Source organism: Meriones unguiculatus, chromosome 20, assembly GCF_030254825.1.
Source record: "Meriones unguiculatus strain TT.TT164.6M chromosome 20, Bangor_MerUng_6.1, whole genome shotgun sequence".
NCBI lineage: Eukaryota > Metazoa > Chordata > Mammalia > Rodentia > Muridae > Meriones > Meriones unguiculatus.
Window position 1 is genome coordinate 69,547,992 of NC_083367.1, and position 18,512 is coordinate 69,566,503.

At 44.5% G+C, this 18,512-nt stretch overlaps 1 protein-coding gene across 11 annotated transcripts in view; it reads right to left on the reverse strand.

Annotated features, from left to right (window-relative positions):
* Plekhg1 (pleckstrin homology and RhoGEF domain containing G1) overlaps nucleotides 1-18,512 on the reverse strand; it is a 208,500-nt gene that overhangs the window by 83,010 nt on the left and 106,978 nt on the right. For 4 of the 11 annotated variants that reach the window (XM_060373155.1, XM_060373157.1, XM_060373156.1 and 1 more), the window contains one exon: nucleotides 1,718-2,226. In XM_060373155.1, coding sequence (XP_060229138.1) covers nucleotides 1,718-2,125 — 408 coding nt within the window. In that variant the 5' untranslated portion in view covers nucleotides 2,126-2,226. Of the gene's footprint in view, nucleotides 1-1,717; nucleotides 2,230-10,013; nucleotides 10,125-11,841; nucleotides 12,025-12,056; nucleotides 12,361-12,455; nucleotides 12,477-18,512 lie in introns of those variants that run through there. The other 7 variants (XM_060373158.1, XM_060373160.1, XM_060373162.1 and 4 more) reach the window with 6 other exon arrangements.

The following is an 18,512-nucleotide window of genomic DNA, read 5'->3' on the forward strand; positions in this document are numbered from 1 at the left end:
TTTATATAGTATACAGCCAAAATGTATCCCTTCAAAACAGTTCATTCAACTGGGAGAGCCACTATTGCTAATGCACAGAAGCATAACCTGGGCTCAGAAAGCTGAGCCTCTTCTTTGTCTTGCCTTGTGGAGAAAAGCTCGCCAAGAACTCTGCAGAGCAAGACAGGAAGCTTGGACAGCTTCAAGCAGTATTGATGGGGTGAAACTTGGAAAAAACACCTCTCCTCACCTGGTTTCTCTCATTCATCTCTTATTTCTTCTCACCCAAATCTTATCAAGCAGCCTTGACAAAAGAAAACAAGACCAAGAGTCTTCTTGGAACAACTGTTGAGGATTTTAAGTTTCCTCTCTTAGTGAGATGAGTTTTGATTAGGTGAAAAGGTTACTAAAAAAAATGATAAGAAAAAGCCCAGCACAAACCAGTAACAACTTTAATTAGTTTCCTGAGAGTTTGTAAAATTGTTGGCAGTTTTGCAGGTATTTCTTCTCAAGTACAAATGACATCATGGTTGAAAGTCAGAAACTGAACCACTTTGGTCTTTATTTGGTCCACATATTGTTTTGGTTGAACATCAGTTAACTTTCTATTTTTACTGGGAGTGATGTCAGGACTGTTTTTAGGATACAGTGTCTGTTCTGTGGAACTTAACACATGATCATGCTTTTGAGTGTCTTTTTCTAAAGCTGTAAGCATGTGTGTATTTGGTGGAGAATGTGCTCATCAGCAAATAGTCCTCAATACTCTGGAACACATTTTCAATTGAAAGTTTAAAACAGAAGCTAGCACATGGCACACACATGTCAGTTCCAGAGTATGGGAAACTGAGGTAGGGGGATTGTTTCAGCTCAGGGGTTCAAGGCCAGGAGAAAAAGAACATAGGCTTTAGCCACTAAAAACCTGAAGGTATTTGGTACATCAGGAGGCACGAAAATTAGTAACTTTGTAACATATGTGTTGCCCTAGAAATAGCAATATTTTAAAGAATGAATTAACATCTGAACTCTACCTCTGGGAACTGATATATAACTCACAACCAAATTAATAACTTAAGTTCCATGGGATGTGCTCTGGCATATAAGCTGAGCCAAGCTCAAATTGAATAATTTATACAAATAATTAATTTGGCAATAATTTATGCAAAATTATTATTCATTATAAAAGTGAATAGAAAAACAAGACAAGCCCCAGGACTCTTCTCCTTCCCCCGACTCAGTTCCTTCACTTCCCTCCTCTAAACACCAAGTAACAGAGGGCCCAGGACAGAACGATGTCTTTGGGGTAATCCACAGAGGCAGCTGGGGGTCTTCGCCAGGTCCACCCCGGGTCTAGAGACACACATGGAGACTTGTGGTACAGGTGACGACCATTGAGTTCTGATATAACTACCATGTGTTCACAAGAAGCCTGCCCCCCCCCATCATCTGTTCATTAGCTGAGAGGCACCCTGCTCTGCAGGACAGTATCTGGCTGAACGTGTGAATGGTGTCATCATCTCTGCTACGGCACAGATCCGCTGTGCAAATATCAACTACCCCATCGACAACGTGGCAACGTTCTTCATTAGGTTTCCCTTACACGAATTTGTTTTGGTACTCTCCTCCAGCATCATAGACAGCATCACCCCAACCCCAAACGAAGACCCTTGCTTTCCTCGATATTTTTGCAAACCTATTTCTCCTGCTCGGCAAATCAAAAAGTCCTTAGAGTCTGCCTTACCTCCACGATGCTTTTCAAATCTTGCACGTAGGTCCTTTCTGTCTCCAGGATTTCCTGTACAACTCTATCCACATAGAGAAGCTTAGGGCTGGTGGCCGAGTCCGCCGAGGTTTGGGGCCCCCCATTCGCGTCCGCTCTCCATGGAGCCCTGGGCTGCCTCTCGCTGCCCTCATCCATGTTCTGTGGCCCGGACGCGCTGTCCCTCTGCAGCTCGCTGCTCGAAAACGGCCGAGCTGGAATCAGCTCCAGCTTTATGGCTCCAGCTTCTCTATCCTGGTGAAATAAGCCCAAGTGGCTATTTGAAACCAAAGTCATTCTGCTGCCAAAGGAGCCATGGCTGTCCCTGGAGGAGGCCGAGGATGAGGTGGAGCCAAAGCTGATGGGTCTGTCACTGTCGGAAAGCTCCATGGTCTTCGCTTCTGGGCCCTGGGAAGGTTCAGCTGTGGCCGTTGGGTCAGGAACTTGAGTTACAGCTGATGATGCTTCAGGTTGCAGCCGGTGGTGCCCATCTACTTCCGTTGAAGAAGGGTAGAAGAGACAGAAGAAAGGTCAGTGGGGTCCTCTCAGCAGGAGGAAAACAGGTCAGACCCACCCAGGTGCAGAGAGCGTCATTAACCTGCGGTGGCAGGTGAGCTCGGAGGAAAGGCAGACGAAGACGCTCAGGAGAGCATCTGTCCTCTGTTCTCCGAGCCTGCCGGAAAGGCAGCCTCAGGCTCGGCCCGGCCTCCTGACCTTGGATCTGCCACTCAACAGATCGCAGAGCGAGCCAGGGTACCCTGAACTGTGAGAAGCAGGACGCCCATTGCACGCTATTTTTCTAAGTGCGACCACCTGAACTGACCGACGCGCCCAGATTTACCTACTTAAGGGCACAGAGACCCAGCAACTTTAACCAGTGCCACACGCGGTTCTCAAGTGCTGAGGAAGGAGGCTGCCTCTCACAGGATCCTGAGAAAGGTTGTTTTAGATTTTAAGTCCTCTGCTGTAATTTTTACATAAGGGGCCCGGGGCATGGAGACGCCATTTAAGCGACAATGACGGGCATTTCACTCGCACACAGCACTGAGCATAGAGCTTCATGGGTCCTTTTTTCTTCTAATAGTGAGACACAAAGGACAAACTGAAATAATAACAGCCATGTCCTATGTAAAACAGATCTCTTGCCTTAGCCTTTGCCCACAGCCATCCTTTAAAACTGGCCCCCAGGCCAGCAGGGTGGCTCAGCTGGTATTGGCACTTCCCACAAGGCTTCACTACCTGACTGTGATCCCCAGGTTCACAAGAAAGGAGAGGAATGATTCCTGCAGGCCATCCGTCTCTCTCTCAAACAAACATAAATAAATGCCATAAGGAAACTGCCCTGCCTAAGACAGACAAACGTGGCTTTTGTAGTATCTCTTCAGTTGTCATATTTAAGAGCTCCTGGAGTAACTCCAGCAGCCCACATGAAAAGCCGTGAAACTGCAGCCTTAAATTAGGAACTAAATGATGAGAAAAATTAAGCACATCTGGGTCATTAACAGCTGTGAGAAAGCACAGGGAGACAACACCTGCCGAGTGGAGAGGTGACAATACACGGGGCAGAGGAGAACCAGCCTGGGTTCAAAATGGCTGTTCCTGAACTTGAACACTCCAAAATTATTCTTAAGAAACATGCAAGAATCCAAATTATTTTTTTCAGCTGTCAAGGCAGGATCAGCAACCTCCTCCCTCCCAGTTTGTACCTTATGATAAGAGATGGAACAGAGTAAAAATATAGATGGTGAGCTTGTTTTGACTTGATAATAAAGATCAAATTGCTGCTACCAATGTTTTTAGAATGTAAGTCCTTCAGAACCTATCCTTCCCCTAGACTATGTGCACAGAAAATATAACTGCCAACCTATAAAACAAATGTTAAAATTGTAACTACGACACGGAGGTCCTCGCTTTTGCTGACAACAAGGAATGGTAAGAAATGCATAAGAAATGAGCATGTGCCCACTGTGACCGCCACCACATGGTATGAGTTTGCTCCAAGTTTTTAAAGCTTTTGAAATATGCTTTCTGCTTGCTCTGTAGCAGCTTTATAGCCTGTAAAACACGGATTGGTTTGTAGTTAAAATGCACTTGACCTAAGAAGCTTGATCCGACTTGAGTGTGGGCTAAGATCCGAGAAGCGGCCATGCATTCAGACATACTTGTTGCAGAACACACTCGCCAAAGTTCAGAACTGCTGTTAGGAAAATCTAGAATGTGACGGGCTGGGGAGGGCTCAGTGGGATAAACCCTTGCAGTGCCAGTGTGAGGATCTGAGTTCAAATCCCTGAACCCACATAAAGGTTGACACAATATTGTGTGTTTCCAACCCTGATGCTCCTGTAGCAAGATGGAAGGTAGAGTCAGAAGAATCTCTGCAAGCTTGCAGGCCACCCAGACACACACACACAGCGAGAGAGAGAGAGAGAGAGAGAGAGAGAGAGAGAGAGAGAGAGAGAGAGAGATTAATACTTACAAAGCATACATGCAGTCAGGTTTCTTTAGGTGGTATCCACTATAATTGTGACCCCAATATTGATCCCAGTGTAGGGAATGGCCACTCTCGTGGGAAAAAAAGGTCCTTTACGGTCCCAAAGGTCCAATGAGGCTATGATTTAGGGTCAACCTAAGTTAGGTATGCTCCATACCAAAGGCTAGGACATCTGGAAAGGTCTAGGTCAAACAATTAATCCCCACAGAGGAGACAGAGTGGTCTCCAGGGCAAGTCTCCACTTCCTATCTTCTCTCTGGTCTATAAAACATCTTTAGCACTCATTACCAAGATGAGCAAATACAAAAGAGAGACCCGTTTCTTATCATTTCTTTTCTCTAGTTACTTTTACTCTAAAACTGAGAGATCAAGGAAGAAGAAATTGGTTTTCAATTCTAAGTTATGCTGCTATGGATGTGAGTACCTTTGAAATATTTTCAAAGCTAGGAAAGAGTGAAGTGTACAGGTGACCCCTTCTGGGTAGCTCTTGAACAGAAACGTGAGTGGGTTCTGGTCCAGGGATGCTCATATCAGGTTATTGAAACCCTCGGGACCAGAGTAATTGCCAGTTAGATACTTTGTTAAACAGAATGCAAGGGATATTTGGTGTCTGTAGTTATTCAGCCTAGCCTACTTGGCTAACTACCATCCAAAACTGCCGAAGACAGAAATAAGACATTTAAAATCAAGCCAAATAATAGCATGTAATTTGAGGCTATCCGTGTTAATGAGTAACATTTTTTATGTTGACTCATGGCTTAGAAGGTAATTATAGTTTTCTCATTTAAGGCAAAATGCTTCATAAAAACTGTCTAGTCTTGCTCTCACCTCCCTTGAAATAACTGAAGATTTCTACCATCTGGACTCTTCTTTCTAATGTAAATATCCAATGATTAATATTTGTAAAATTGTGCTGCTCAACATAATAGCCACTAGCTATGTGGGGTGACTGAGCAACGGAGATGCGGCCTTCCAGAATTGAGGTGGGTAGAAGGTATAGAACACAGACCGGGCTTAAATGACAGTATGGAACAAATTTTCAAAGACTTCATTAATACTTTTATCTGGTTATCTGTTGAAATGGTACTTTAGAATAGTGAGGTAAATGTAATACCTTTGCAAAAATTTACCAGTGTTGTTTTGCCTTTGTAAATGTCACTACTAGCAAATAGGATTTCAGAGACTTTCATGGCAGGGGACATGTTACCTGTGTAAACTTGCAATGTCAGCATTTAGAAGAACTGCGGCAGGAGGATCTCAAATTTGAGGCCAGCCCATGCTACATTGATAGTTTTAGGCCATCATGGGCTACATAATAAAACTGTTTCAAAAAAAGAAAATCTGAAATACTCAATTTTTTTTTTTGAGATAGGGTGTTATAGGGCCTGGTACTCACTGTGTAGCCCAGGCTAGCCTGGGCTTTGGGCACTCCTGCCTCAGCTTCTAAAGTGCTGGGATTTGAGATGTTCACCATGCCTCTCAGCTTTCAATTAATTTTTTTTAAATGAGACCTTAAAAATATCTGGTACGATAAACTCATGACATTGAAACATAGCGTAGAAAGGTAACTTATTTTGACCCATTTCTAGAATATCCCTGTCAATCTGCACATGGATAAGAAGAACTATCAGAAAGGAAGAGCTGTTTCCACCTTGACTCTGTCGCTGGGTGACTTTGGGCGAGTTGCCTAAATGTCCTGGCCTGTGTGACTTCACATGTTGAAGGGAGGGTCTGGTGGATAAGATGAAAATGGAAATCAAGGCTTTGGGCATTTCAGGAAGTTCTCTGGACAGCGTGGTGAAATGCTGTAAGGTCATACAGTCATGAAGATCTGGCTCAGACTGCCAGCATTCACCGCACGAAGCCTGGCACCGGGGTGAATACCTGTAATCCCGGCATTGGAGAGACAGATAGGAGCGCGTGGGCTGGCTGACCAAACAGTCTAGCCAGCTACACAGACTTACACATGTGCACATATCATACATATGTGCACAAATGATTCTCTGAAGTAAATACTGCCGCCTCGTGGTGCCTCCCAGGTGCCTTTGCTTTGCACAGTGCTGCAGTGGGTAGAATGTTTTCAGTTAACTTGTCAGACAGAAGCCTCTGTACATTTGTCTTTTCATGATTAACCTGCTCCCTGCCCAGTCTGGACAGCAATGACGCATCTTGCTTGAAATGTGGATTTGCCTTACACGGGATAGAAAGCTCTAGTACGATACAGTACTCTCTTCAAGGCTCAGACTTTATCCTCTAATTTCGTGCTTTTCTATGTAACACTTCGACAGCACTATCTTTGGTTGCTTATATACACAGCTGTTTCATTAGACTGTGTTGGAGTTTATGAGTCAGATTACTGTTACCAACATGTTTATGAAATCACTTCTGAAGTCATGTATTTGCATCATGTACAACCTGTTTGACAATCAAAACATTCTGACCTTCTGCTCTTGGCTGGTCATGATAGTAAGTTTCCAGTCAAATGTTCCACCATCATTGGGCAGTGGATAGGAGGAGCACCATTTATTATCTTAGCATAGAATTCTGAGTGTATCTGTTTCTTTAAGGCCGAGGACATGTGTTATCTTGTAATGGCCTCAGTGTGATCAATTAACAGCACAGACATTTTGCAGTACAGCTAGGGGACTGCAGATACAGGCCCAGTTATCTTTGCTATTTCATGGAATCCCCAGTTCTTGAAGAGATGATTAAATAGTAAGTTGAGCACACTGCCTGTCTGTGGCTGTCTCTCGCTGTCTTAGATTATTTTAAATCTTAGCAGATTTTAAATCCTATGGATTGCTTATGTATATTTTTATTAAGCAAAGCTTATGTTGAAACCATCTAGATAATTACATTAATGTGTAAGGGGCTCAGTGGTTAAAAGTACAAACTGCTCTTGAAGAAGACCTGAGTTTGGTTCCCAGTACCCACACTGGGTATCTCACAGCCGCTTGTAACTTCAGCTGCAGGGGTTTTCTGGACACTCTAGGCATCCACATACATGTGCACAGAACCCCACACAGACACATATGTACACATAACTTAAAATTATAATGGGTAAAATATTTACATTTATCAGCTTATTCATTGTTATTCCAATAACAGTGAGTGGAATGATTTATGAAATGTTTTCTTTTTTAATATATTCATGAATGTAAAATATTGTTGGGAGTAAGGAGAAAGAGAGGGAGAGAGAACTGCTGTACAGACGTGACGTGAGAGCGGAGTGGCTGCTTTCCACAGCAAACTGAACCAGACGGCAAACTCTGCCAGAAACCTCTTTACTCTCCTTGGAGTGAAAGGTTAACATGTGTACACAGCTCTGCATTCCTTCTAGAGCTTCACTCTCTTCCCAAATCCTGAGGCGAGGGCTAATACTAGACAGCTTTGGAGAACTTGCCAAACATCAGCTCATGGGCATCACAGATAGAACTTTTGACCATTACTCCTGTGAAATAATCCAGTCCTACCCACACGGAGGCCACGGCCAGGCTCGCTGTTGGAAGTGGCTGGAGCAGCACCTGTAAGAAGCTGGAGGCTTGTCCATTCTGAAAATGAGTAGTACTCATTGGTCTGATCCTATCTCCTGTGTGCTACCCTCAATGAAAAGACAGGCTTCCACACATTTCACTTCCCAATGAGTCTTTGTAGGGGAAGCAATCCCATCCTTGGCCTCTCTTTATTTGTCCTTCAAATGTCCATTATTTTCATTTCTTTCTTTGGAAATGCCACCATCAGAATCAAAAGGCACTACTTGCTGACTCTAACTTTTCTTGAGCTGACTTTGGTATTCAACTTTCCTGCCTTTATTTCACCCACTTACACACTAAGGCCCAAGGGTTCCCCAGCCTACAAATCCCAAGGAGCCTGCTGAAAGGCAAGGCTGAGACCCTCCCCACTATCAGGGTAGAAGGGGCCCAGGACTCCAGTTTCTCTTCACTGCTGTTTGTGACATCAAGCACTCCACATAGTTTCTTGGAAAAACCACTACCAAAATTTCTTCAGGCCTTCTTTACTATTTTACTATTTTTTTTTATTAGAACATCAAGTTCCTGCTACCCCAACTTTCCCATAATGATGAGCGATGGCTCAAATAAACTCCCTTTTCCTTAAAAATAAATCTACTCTCTTGGCAAATTTTGAGGCATGCAACATAGAATTATTAACTATAGGCCTGTGCTGTTCTTATCCATCTTGCATAACTGAAAATTGAACCTCTGAGTAATTCCATGCTGCCTTCACTCTCCCCAGTCCCTGGTAACTACCCTTCCACGCTTTTCTTCTATGAGTTTGATTATTTTGCATTTCTCATGGGAGTGGTATCATGTAGTATTTGTCCTTTTGTGCCTGACTTACTTCCCTTAGCACAGTCCCTCAGACTCACCCATGATGTCACAAGAGGTAGGATGTCCTTCCTCATGGCTGAGTAATATTCAGTTTCACACATGCATGACACATACACACATGCACATACATGCATATGGCACTTTACCTTACAGTTAGAAAAATGAAAACAGTTTTTCTTATATACTATACACAGAAAAATCAATCCAAAGTAAATAAAACAAAACTTAGATTTAAAACACTAAACCATAATAATTTTAGAAGAAAAACAGGGGAAAATGCTTGTTGACAGGAATCTAAGCAACGGTTCCTTGGTTTCTTGGATATGGCACCAAAACATACACAGACAAATAAACAAACAAAACCTACAACAACAACCAGGCCAATAAGACTAAATCAAACAAAAAAGCTTCTGTACAATTTGGGGAATAATTCACGAAGTGAAAAGGCATCCCACGAAATAGAATAAAACATGAGCGAACCTTTTACCATAGTTTGCTGAGCTTATAGCTTGTTACAGTAGCTCAAAAGGGCTAAGACACGAGCCAGTGATAACTAAGAGATACAATGGCTGCCTTGTTTGTTGGAACTGAATGGGTGGTTAATTCGACTAATGTCTTCGACCAGTTGTCTCAGCCGAGTGGTGATGCAGCCAGTCTGGTTAAAATGGGACCTAAGGGGAGTCCTGTAAGCCTTGTTATCACTTGTATTCTCTTTAGGGAACAGTGGGAACTGTCCATTGCTTTCCGCCCAAACTGACTTGCCCTCAGCTGAGAACATTTCCCAGGCTCCTTTGCTTTTAGATAGGGCCACATATATATGGTCAAGTTTTCATCAGCTGAAGTGATGTCTTCCCACAGGGGAGTCTACTGATCAAGGCGTCTTTCCTCCACATTCTTTTCCCTTCACAGTGGAACCCAGATGGGCCAGGGACTTTGCCTCTGACAGGAGAATGATTCCAGCGCCTCCAGCATGGCTGAGGGGGAAGATGGTGGGTACAGTTCCAAGCCACCATAGGAATAAGTTTCACTCCCTGGAGCTGCCCTGCTGGGGCATCAAGCGGTGAGACACGCTGAGAAGTTCAGGGGTGCTCCGGAGACCCCTGCTGTTCCAGCCCTCGCCACTGTGGCTTCAGCCCAAGCATCCCGCCATGTTAGACAATGTAACAGTCTGACAGAACCCAAGTCAGACACACTTGACCAAGTGTCTCCTGAGTTGCTGGTGCACAGGTACCCTGGGAGGTTCTAAATGATTATCACCGTTTCCAACTACTGAGGTTTAGGAGTGATCTGGCTTCCGGTAAGAAATTACCCAAGCAGATTCAGCTTCCACATACAAGTCTGTGACAACATCTCCCTCAGCCTCCCCTTGACCCCAGTCCCTGAAGTTCATGGGTTTCATCATGTTGAAAAGATTTTATAAAAACTAAACCAAACTAACCAGAGGTTAGGTACACAGTGCTCCACAGCTGAACCGTGAAACGGAGACTACAGTTTCTGATTTCCAGTCTGTCACTCACTGTGTTCAGCAGGAACTCATAACCATTAGGGCAACAAGAGGCTTGGAGATGAGAAAGTAAGGAGCAAACCCCAAGCTACTTGTCTAGACCACTTGGCGTCTGTACCCAACAGGCCTACATCATGTGTGGGTGTGGCATGTGTGTCTGCATGTACCTGTTTAGGTATGTATGAATCTATCCCCCACTATACATAGACACAGAGATCAAAGGGTAGAGTGGAAATTAAATTATGACATGCTATTTTCCTCTGGTCAGAGCATGTGTGTATTTGCTCCATGTCCTTTTAGTTGACCATGATCATCGGTTCTTCCCTAGAAAGTGAGAAAGCTGGACCAGATGGCTTTCCCAGGCCCCATACAACCTCCAGGATGCGATTCCAACCCTGAAGTAACCAGAGGGTTGCTGGCTGATGCCCACAGTTCCTGTTCCTATCTGCAGTCAGGCACCAGTACCAACGCCATGCTAACAATGCCCTGTGTGGCACTAATGCCAGGTGTTAGCTAATAAGGTTTTTCAGTGACTTTGCCAGAGTCAAACAAACTACCAACCTGTATTTTTAATTTTGATTAAAAAATAACCAGCTCCAGATTCACTTTAAATAGGGCTTTCCTGTTAGCATGGAACTCCTGGACTTAAGCAGTAAGTGAACAGCAGACACACACACACACACACACACACACACACACGTACACACACCTCATCTGTCTGGAACACACTTCTGTCCACAAACATCTCTGCACAGTTGGAAAGAGGCACAAAGCAAAATGACATTCTCTTAAAGAAAAAGGAGGAGGAAGGGAGAGAATTCCAAAGGGCTGACAATAGCACTCAGTAAATAAATCCCTCCCCAAAGTACATTAAACACTTTCTTCATGAAAAAGGAGGAAGGGAAATTGAAATGCCTAACAATAGAGGTCAGAGTAAATAAATCCTTCTGGAAAGCACCATGTTAAATTAAATGTCAGGTCCTCTTAGGTCCTTAAAGGTAGAGGAAACTGAATATTCAAAATACATGGCTCAGGAACGAGGAGTGGACAATGGCATCTCACACTTAGCCTTTAGATACCAACTTACTGCCACAAAAAGTCCATGTGAAACATCACCATGACTTTTCCCCAGGTAGAAATGGATCATTTTCTTTGGCTGTTTATATAAAAATGTCTCTTTTCTTCAATAACTGTAGCTTTCAAAATCTGCCCAGATCACTTAATAAAAAAAGTTAAAACCACAGCCCCCATATGTATCAAATATTTAAACCATTTAAATTAAAATGATTTAATTTTCATATATAATTTGAGTTAAATCTATACACCTTTTAAAAACGTTAACATCACAAAGTTGAGTTAATTAATAGGACAGTATAAAGTTAGATTCTAGCAGAGAGCAATACCCATAGAAGCCCATTGCCTCTCCATCACAAGAATTTCTTTTAATAAAAGTATTTTCCACCAATAGCACACTCAAACACAACCTGCCTCTTCCTAGTCCGCTTTGGTTGCCGCGAGCCTCACGCTAAGCTGCATTGCTGCTAAGCCTGAAGTCTGCAAACATTCACTTTGCCCCCACCTCCCAGCTGAGCCTGCCAGAACCTTAACAAGAAAGGATATTCAAGTGTGGAACATCCAATGTCCACTTGGAAGTTTCCCTTCGGAGTCAAGAACAGGAGCTCTCCAGTCATTTCATCCCAACTTTAAGGGAAGATCAAAGCCAAACGAAACCCAAACAAGCAGAAAACAAGTGAATACAGACTTCAGTTCAGACGCAAGGGGCTGGGAAGGACTAGTCCGGATGAATTCCATCGTCGCATAACTTCAGGGCATGGCGTTTGCACCGGGACGCGTGTGCTGCAAACAGCCGAGTTTCTGTCCTTGCACAGTGCTGTGCAGAAAGAAGCCCGGGAGAGTTTCTGTGGCAGCCGCTGCCTCAGCTGCTCCATTCCCTGCAGAACCTCCACCAGCACCTACCTGCCCTCCGCAGCCGAAGCTCTCAGTCTGTCTTCAGCTGCAGCGGCCGCACTGGGCGCCCAGTCAGGTAAGACAAGAAGCCTTTACTAGTCTGTGCAGCGTCTTCCACTGAAATATTGCATGAGTCAGCTTTTATCTCTCAAACCCAACACAAAGGCTTTACAAAAAAACCTGATTTGCAACTTTCTGGCTGCCTTTCCCCCCTGTGCACAGACCACAGGCTTCAGCATCACCGAGAGCCTTAAATGAAACATGACATCATTCAATTGAGAACCAGGACAATGGACACCCACTGTGGTTAAGCCGAAAATGCACACTTTGCTGAGCGACACCCTACAGCGCCCATTCTTTTGTACGCATCAAGCACAACCCACAGTCTGAAAGCCTTCTGGCTTTTACCTTCTGGCTCAGGCCACTGTTCTCCACAAGCCCCATATTAAAATGAGCTGGATCTTTGGCGGTCAGATATTTTCAAGTTCACTTCCTGATTTACAAGCTTGTGTGAAAGTGAATCACACAACTTTAACAGAGCTTTTAAAGGGGTGTCCGGGACTGACTAATGCCTCGTCGAGGGTGCCCTGGGTAACCTCACTTTGCTAGTTACACACTGTACATTTCAGTCAGCGCAGTCTTACAGGAATACATCTGCACTAGACTTTAAACAAGAGTTTTAAGAATTCTGTCTGGAGGCAAGTGCCTAAAATCAAAATGTGCATGCAGGCATTTCTTTGGAAAACAGTAAAGTTCTATGATCTCATAAACACTAAGTAATAAATACAGACTAGTCCAATTCCTACATTTCAGTGAATTAGACTTCCAATTATTTGGGATTTTAAAGTTCCCTAAGGTCACTCACTTTTCTTTAAAAATGCCACATCTCACAAGCATGCACACATATACACACAATAAAATAAGATAAAATGCCATGTCTATCTAGAGACAAAGTTTCAATAAAGTTTCACTTTCACATATCTATACCCAAGACTGGCTTTCTCTCATCTGCAGAAGCCTCACATGTGATCTGAAGGGATCAGACACTTTCACTGTGCATGCCTCCGAAAGCCTGCAGCTGGGGTTCTGAAAAGCAGTGCTCACAGACCATCTTTAATACAGCAGTCTCCATCATGCCTACTAGGTGGCTGAAGCTAAGAGCGTAACAGGATAATCTGTTTTAATTACCATTTCCTTTGAGTGAGTCTGTGCACACATGGGCTTCTCCACTCATGGCTTCGGACGGCAGCGCAAGTCTGTGTGGGGATGTGTGTGTGTGTGTGGGGGGTCATAGCTCTCTCCCACCCTCCAGGTCAATGGGGATCATTAATCCAGGCTGCTAGCAGACCTTGTGGGAGGAAGCCCCCTCCCCGCCCCCAGGCTGTGGAAATGGCCTTACTGGTCCTTTCTGACCGCCACAGTGGCCTCTCTGTCCACCAGTGTCCCACCCTGGAGCCCAGATGCACCTTCCTTTCCACTTAATGGAATTTTCTCCATCTTATGAGTTCCTATCTAAGTCTCCACCCCACCCCACCCATCACTGTTCCTACTGGCCACACAGCTACTTACTATGCTCAGAGGAAGCTTTGCATAGTCTCATGTTCTCCTCATCTCTCCAAACCCTGACCTGTCAGAGCTGAGGGAGATAGGCAACCCTCCCACACCGGAGATTTCAAACTCCTAGATGGACACGAATAAACAGAGGAGTTTATTGGTTCATACCTATTCTATGTGCAGTGTCAGACATCAAATTAACTACTTCCATCTTCTAATAAAAGGTTTCCGCCCTTGGGTCCTCCCTGCTCCCCCAAACATGTTGCTGTTTTTAATATTTCTGAGAGATGCTGTCTGGGTTAAAAGGAACACTACAGCCTAGCTGCTTTGGGTGTGGCCGCATTCACCCAAGTGAGTGTGGACAAGTGATGACCCTGAGGGACAGATGCGAAGTGGCAGTACAGGCCAGGCCACTCTGTGGAACAGTCATAATCTAGTATAGAGACAGCTCCTGTTTTCTGAAGCTCCTCAGCCTGTACAAAGTCCTCTCATATAAATAACTTGCAAGTATCTGAAACCAACTACATCACACCTACAAATGACAAAAGGTTAAAGTACAATCTAAAGTTTTAAATTATGTTTTTCTTTCTCCTTCAGACCAGAACACACACACACACACACACACACACTATGTATCTCTGTATTTATCCCTGTACCATAATTTTTGCAAAACGGAATTAACAAATGTATAACATATAGGGCCAAAGGCTGGATAACAGCACAGAGGAAAGGAAGGGGGAGGGAAAAGTCCCATGTTAAGGTAGGAGAGCCAGGGGCCTTTCACCTTTCACCTCATGGTCCCATTTTCTTACAGCCCAGCTGGGCTCTGCTCAAACTGTACAAAGGCCTTGTATTCCAGTCCTTCCCTGCTCACAATCCACACACTGGACTGGTGATAGCTCCTGGGAGGAAATTGCTCTCTTGCTTCCACCTTCTGTGGGTAGAGCAGGAAAAGCCCTCTGACACACCGATAGCCCCAGGCATATTGTCCTGGCCAGTTCTTAGTGCTCAGTTCACTTGCCAGTATCACCACCCAATCAAAAGATAGGTTTTGCTCAGCAAACTCTCTCCAAACACAGTAAGATCAGTCATGTGCAATCATGTGTCCTCCTTAGTGGATAAGGATGCCAGGCTGTATAACCAGGAGGGGGGCACTTTTCCACCCCATCATCTGCAATGAGAAACCGAAGCACACAGGAGCATCACACACCTGGACGTATCTATAGCAACCAGAACACAAGCTAACAAGAGAGGAAAACTCCGGTGAGCAGGTGGCCTGAAAGTCAGCAGTGTGGGAAATCTCCACCAGCGGAAACACTGTCACCCTTCCTAGAGTCCGCCACAGCCTGGAGTCCCACTGCAAGCTGACAATCCCTCACCTGAATGCTTAGCATTGCTCGGGTCTCAGAAGTCTTTGGATTTTGAAATATTTGTATACACATTATCTATCAAGGGCAGAGGACACAAGTCCAAACGTGTGTTCATTTATGTACTATATACAGCTGTGCACATGGGTTGACATTAGTTTTAGACAACATTTGCCATACTTCTGTGTATGAGATGAAGTTCTGTGACCTGGACTTTTCCATTTGGGACATGATATCAGTACTGCAAATGTTTTAAGATCTCGTGGCTTTCTGATTTCACAGCGCTTTCAGAGTCAGATTTTGAGATCAGGGTGCATCATATGTGCTGGAAACTGCTCTGAGCGTACAGAGATGGCTAGCTCTGCTGGGAAAGTGTTTGCCTTGCAAGCATGAGAACCAAGCTGCTTCCGCAGAGGGGCTAACACGCATGCATACACTGCCATGATGATGATGATGAGGAGGAGGAGGAAGGTGACCCCTACACCTCAATGGCCAGCTACCATCACCTTCTCGGTGAAGTTTTAGATTAATAAGAGACCCTGTCTCCCACGGAAGGTGGAAGGTGCCTGGGAAATGGCACCCAGAGTGGTCCTCTGACATCCACATGCATTTGAACTCATACAGGAATGAACACACACACACACACACACACACACACACACACACACTTAAAAAAAAGAGAGACATATTCCAAGTCTTTCTTGGTATGGGTAGATGTCATGAGTGAAAACTGTAACTCCCCATGGGAAGGACCATAGGGTCATTGCTCTTGTGTCAAGAATTAGCCTGCCCATTCTTCTAAGAACTACCCTGGGGTGTTAGGAATGAGACTATAAGGCTTTTTGTCTAGTTGTTTGGGATATTGAGAGGGAAAATGTGTGCACTGCAGCTGCCAGGGCTTCAGGGATGGCCGCACTGAAACACTTTGCAAACTCTGAAGGTAGCCAACAGACACCCCAGAGACGGCAGGACAGGAAAATGCATGTGTTAGGGGACTTGAGAAAGGATTCAGCCCCAAGTCATACAGGACCAGAAAACTTTAGAAAGTTGCATCATGGTTTCAGATATGAAGATGCTCGAAATGGCAGGCGCTGTTTCAAAGCATTCGTCTTAGTTTCTATGTAAAGTATAGCAGCTGAATGCTGGCGGGGCTTGTAGGAAGACTGTCTTTCAGTTTTAGATACTGCTGTTAGCTTCCACTTTCTAAGACAACCAACAAAAACAACTCTTTTTTGATATGCAGGCTTTCACAAAACATTCCCAGTTTGTGTTTAGTCTTTTAGAACTTTCTCTTTGGCATAGAGGTATAGGGGAATGTTGAGGTGAGCCTTTTGGAAGCCCATAGGAAGGCATCAGTGATTCCTACGACTCCTTGAAAGATCCTGATCCACTGCACACAGTGTTGATCCACTAGCAACTCCTAGCACAAGAGTGAAGTCTCAAAATGGATCCAAAGCCAGAGTGCTGCCTGCTTTCCCCTTCTTTACAGAGGTCTTCTGAGGTGGCCTCACCCTGCCTTCATCTCCCAGGCTTCCTTAGAGTCACACCAACCTGACCGATTGTTACTGGTGCTGGAGACTAGCATGGCTGGTCTGATCGGCCTTTCAATCACTTCAAGGCTGTTACACGGATAATAAAGTTAGCTCCACACTTTTGAGCGTGGTCTCTGGAGTCTTATTCCCAGGATTCTATGTGGCCCCATTGCCACTTGCCCCTTCCCTCAGTTCCCGATCCCCACACAGAGGCAAAGTAAATATTATTACATTTTCTGAATACATCGCAGGAAAAAAAATGTGGCAAGCACCAAAGACAATGGCATATCCCAAACAGCCTACATTTGCTTAAAAGTCCCTTTGAAGGGTACACGGACTTTCTCTTGAAAGTGAGTGGTAATGAACCAATCCCATCTGCAGATGCTTGTTAAAAATCTGCACCAGTTACAAATCTGCCTATGGTGGTTACACGGTGTTCGACCACACATTTGGGCAGACAAAGAAGCTGACCTGGCAATTTTCTTCCAAAGGGCAATTTGTAAAGTGAAATGATTTCAATGGCCTCTGACTTTGTTTCTACTAATTTAGAAAGTATTTACTCTCAGCAGAACAAACAGAGGCTTAAGGTAGACAGAAAGCATTTCCTTTTGGAGAAATGTGAAAATCTTTTTCTTCCTTCTTTTCCTTCCTTCCTTCCTTCCTTCCTTCCTTCCTTCCTTCCTTCCTTCCTTCCTTCCTTCCTTCCTTCCTTCCTTTTCTTTCCTTCCTTCTTTCTTTCTTTCTTTCTTTCTTTCTTTCTTTCTTTCTTTCCTTTCTCTTTCTCTCTTTCCCTTCCTTCCTTCCTTCCTTCCTTCCTTCCTTCCTTCCTTCCTCCCTCTCTCCTTCCTTCCTTCCTTCCTTCCTTCCTTCCTTCCTTCTTTCCTTCCTTCCTCCCTCTCTCCTTCCTTCCTTCCTTCCTTCCTTCCTTCCTCCCTCTCTCCTTCCTTCCTTCCTTCCTTCCTTCCTTCCTTCCTTCTTTCCTTCCTTCCTCCCTCTCTCCTTCCTTCCTTCCTTCCTTCCTTCCTTCCTTCCTCCCTCTCTCCTTCCTTCCTTCCTTCCTCCCTCTCTCCTTCCTTCCTTCCTTCCTTCCTTCCTTCCTTCCTTCCTTCCCTTTGTTTGCGCCAGAGAACTAAATCCACCAAGAGTAACGGAACCGCACACACTGGTTACTCACGTCAATCAATGGAAAACCCCCTGCTGCACTAAATGTAAGAATTGAGGAATACCATTAATTCTAGCACTTGGGAGACAGAGGAAGGCATATCTCTGTGAATTCAAGGCCAGCCTGGTCTAGAAAGTGAGTTCTAGCACAGTCTTGGCTACTCAGAGAAATCTGTCTCAAAACAAAACCAAAAACCCAAATCCAGGTTGGGTGGTGGTGGTGAACACCTTTAATCCCAGCACTCAGGAGTCAGAGGCAGGTGGATCTCTTGGTTTGGGGCTAACCTAGTCTACAGAGTGAGTTCCTGGACAGCCAGGTCTACAAAGAGAAACCCTGCCTCAAAACAAAACAAAACAAAACAAAACAAAACAAAACAAAACAAAACTCCCCCCAAATGAGAATACACAAATACATAGCACCCACCTTTTTTTCAAACAGTAGTTTTCATAGCCCACCCTCCCACCTGATAGGATTTAGTTTCTCACTTGTATTCCTACCGTGATCAGCCATGCGGGGAATGGGGTGGCCAGCCCGCACACACTCTCAAACTTTGCTCTGTTGCATGCGATCCTCTACTGGCTCATGTCTCTGCCAAGGTTAGTTCCATCTTGCCCTCTCCTTTTGTTAGTACATTGGCCTTTATTCTCCTGAGCAATCAAATCAAGCCTTAGCTATTTCTGAACTGAGCAGTTTTCAGATAGCAAGCAGGCAAATATGTTGCAAATAGCTTCTTGCTTTCAACCATCTATCAGTCCCATCTTTAAGGACACCCCTGGAGGACTCGCTGTGTAAAGCACAATGAAAGAATTATCCCTGGAAAATGTTGTTGGCTTTTAGACACATTCCCCCT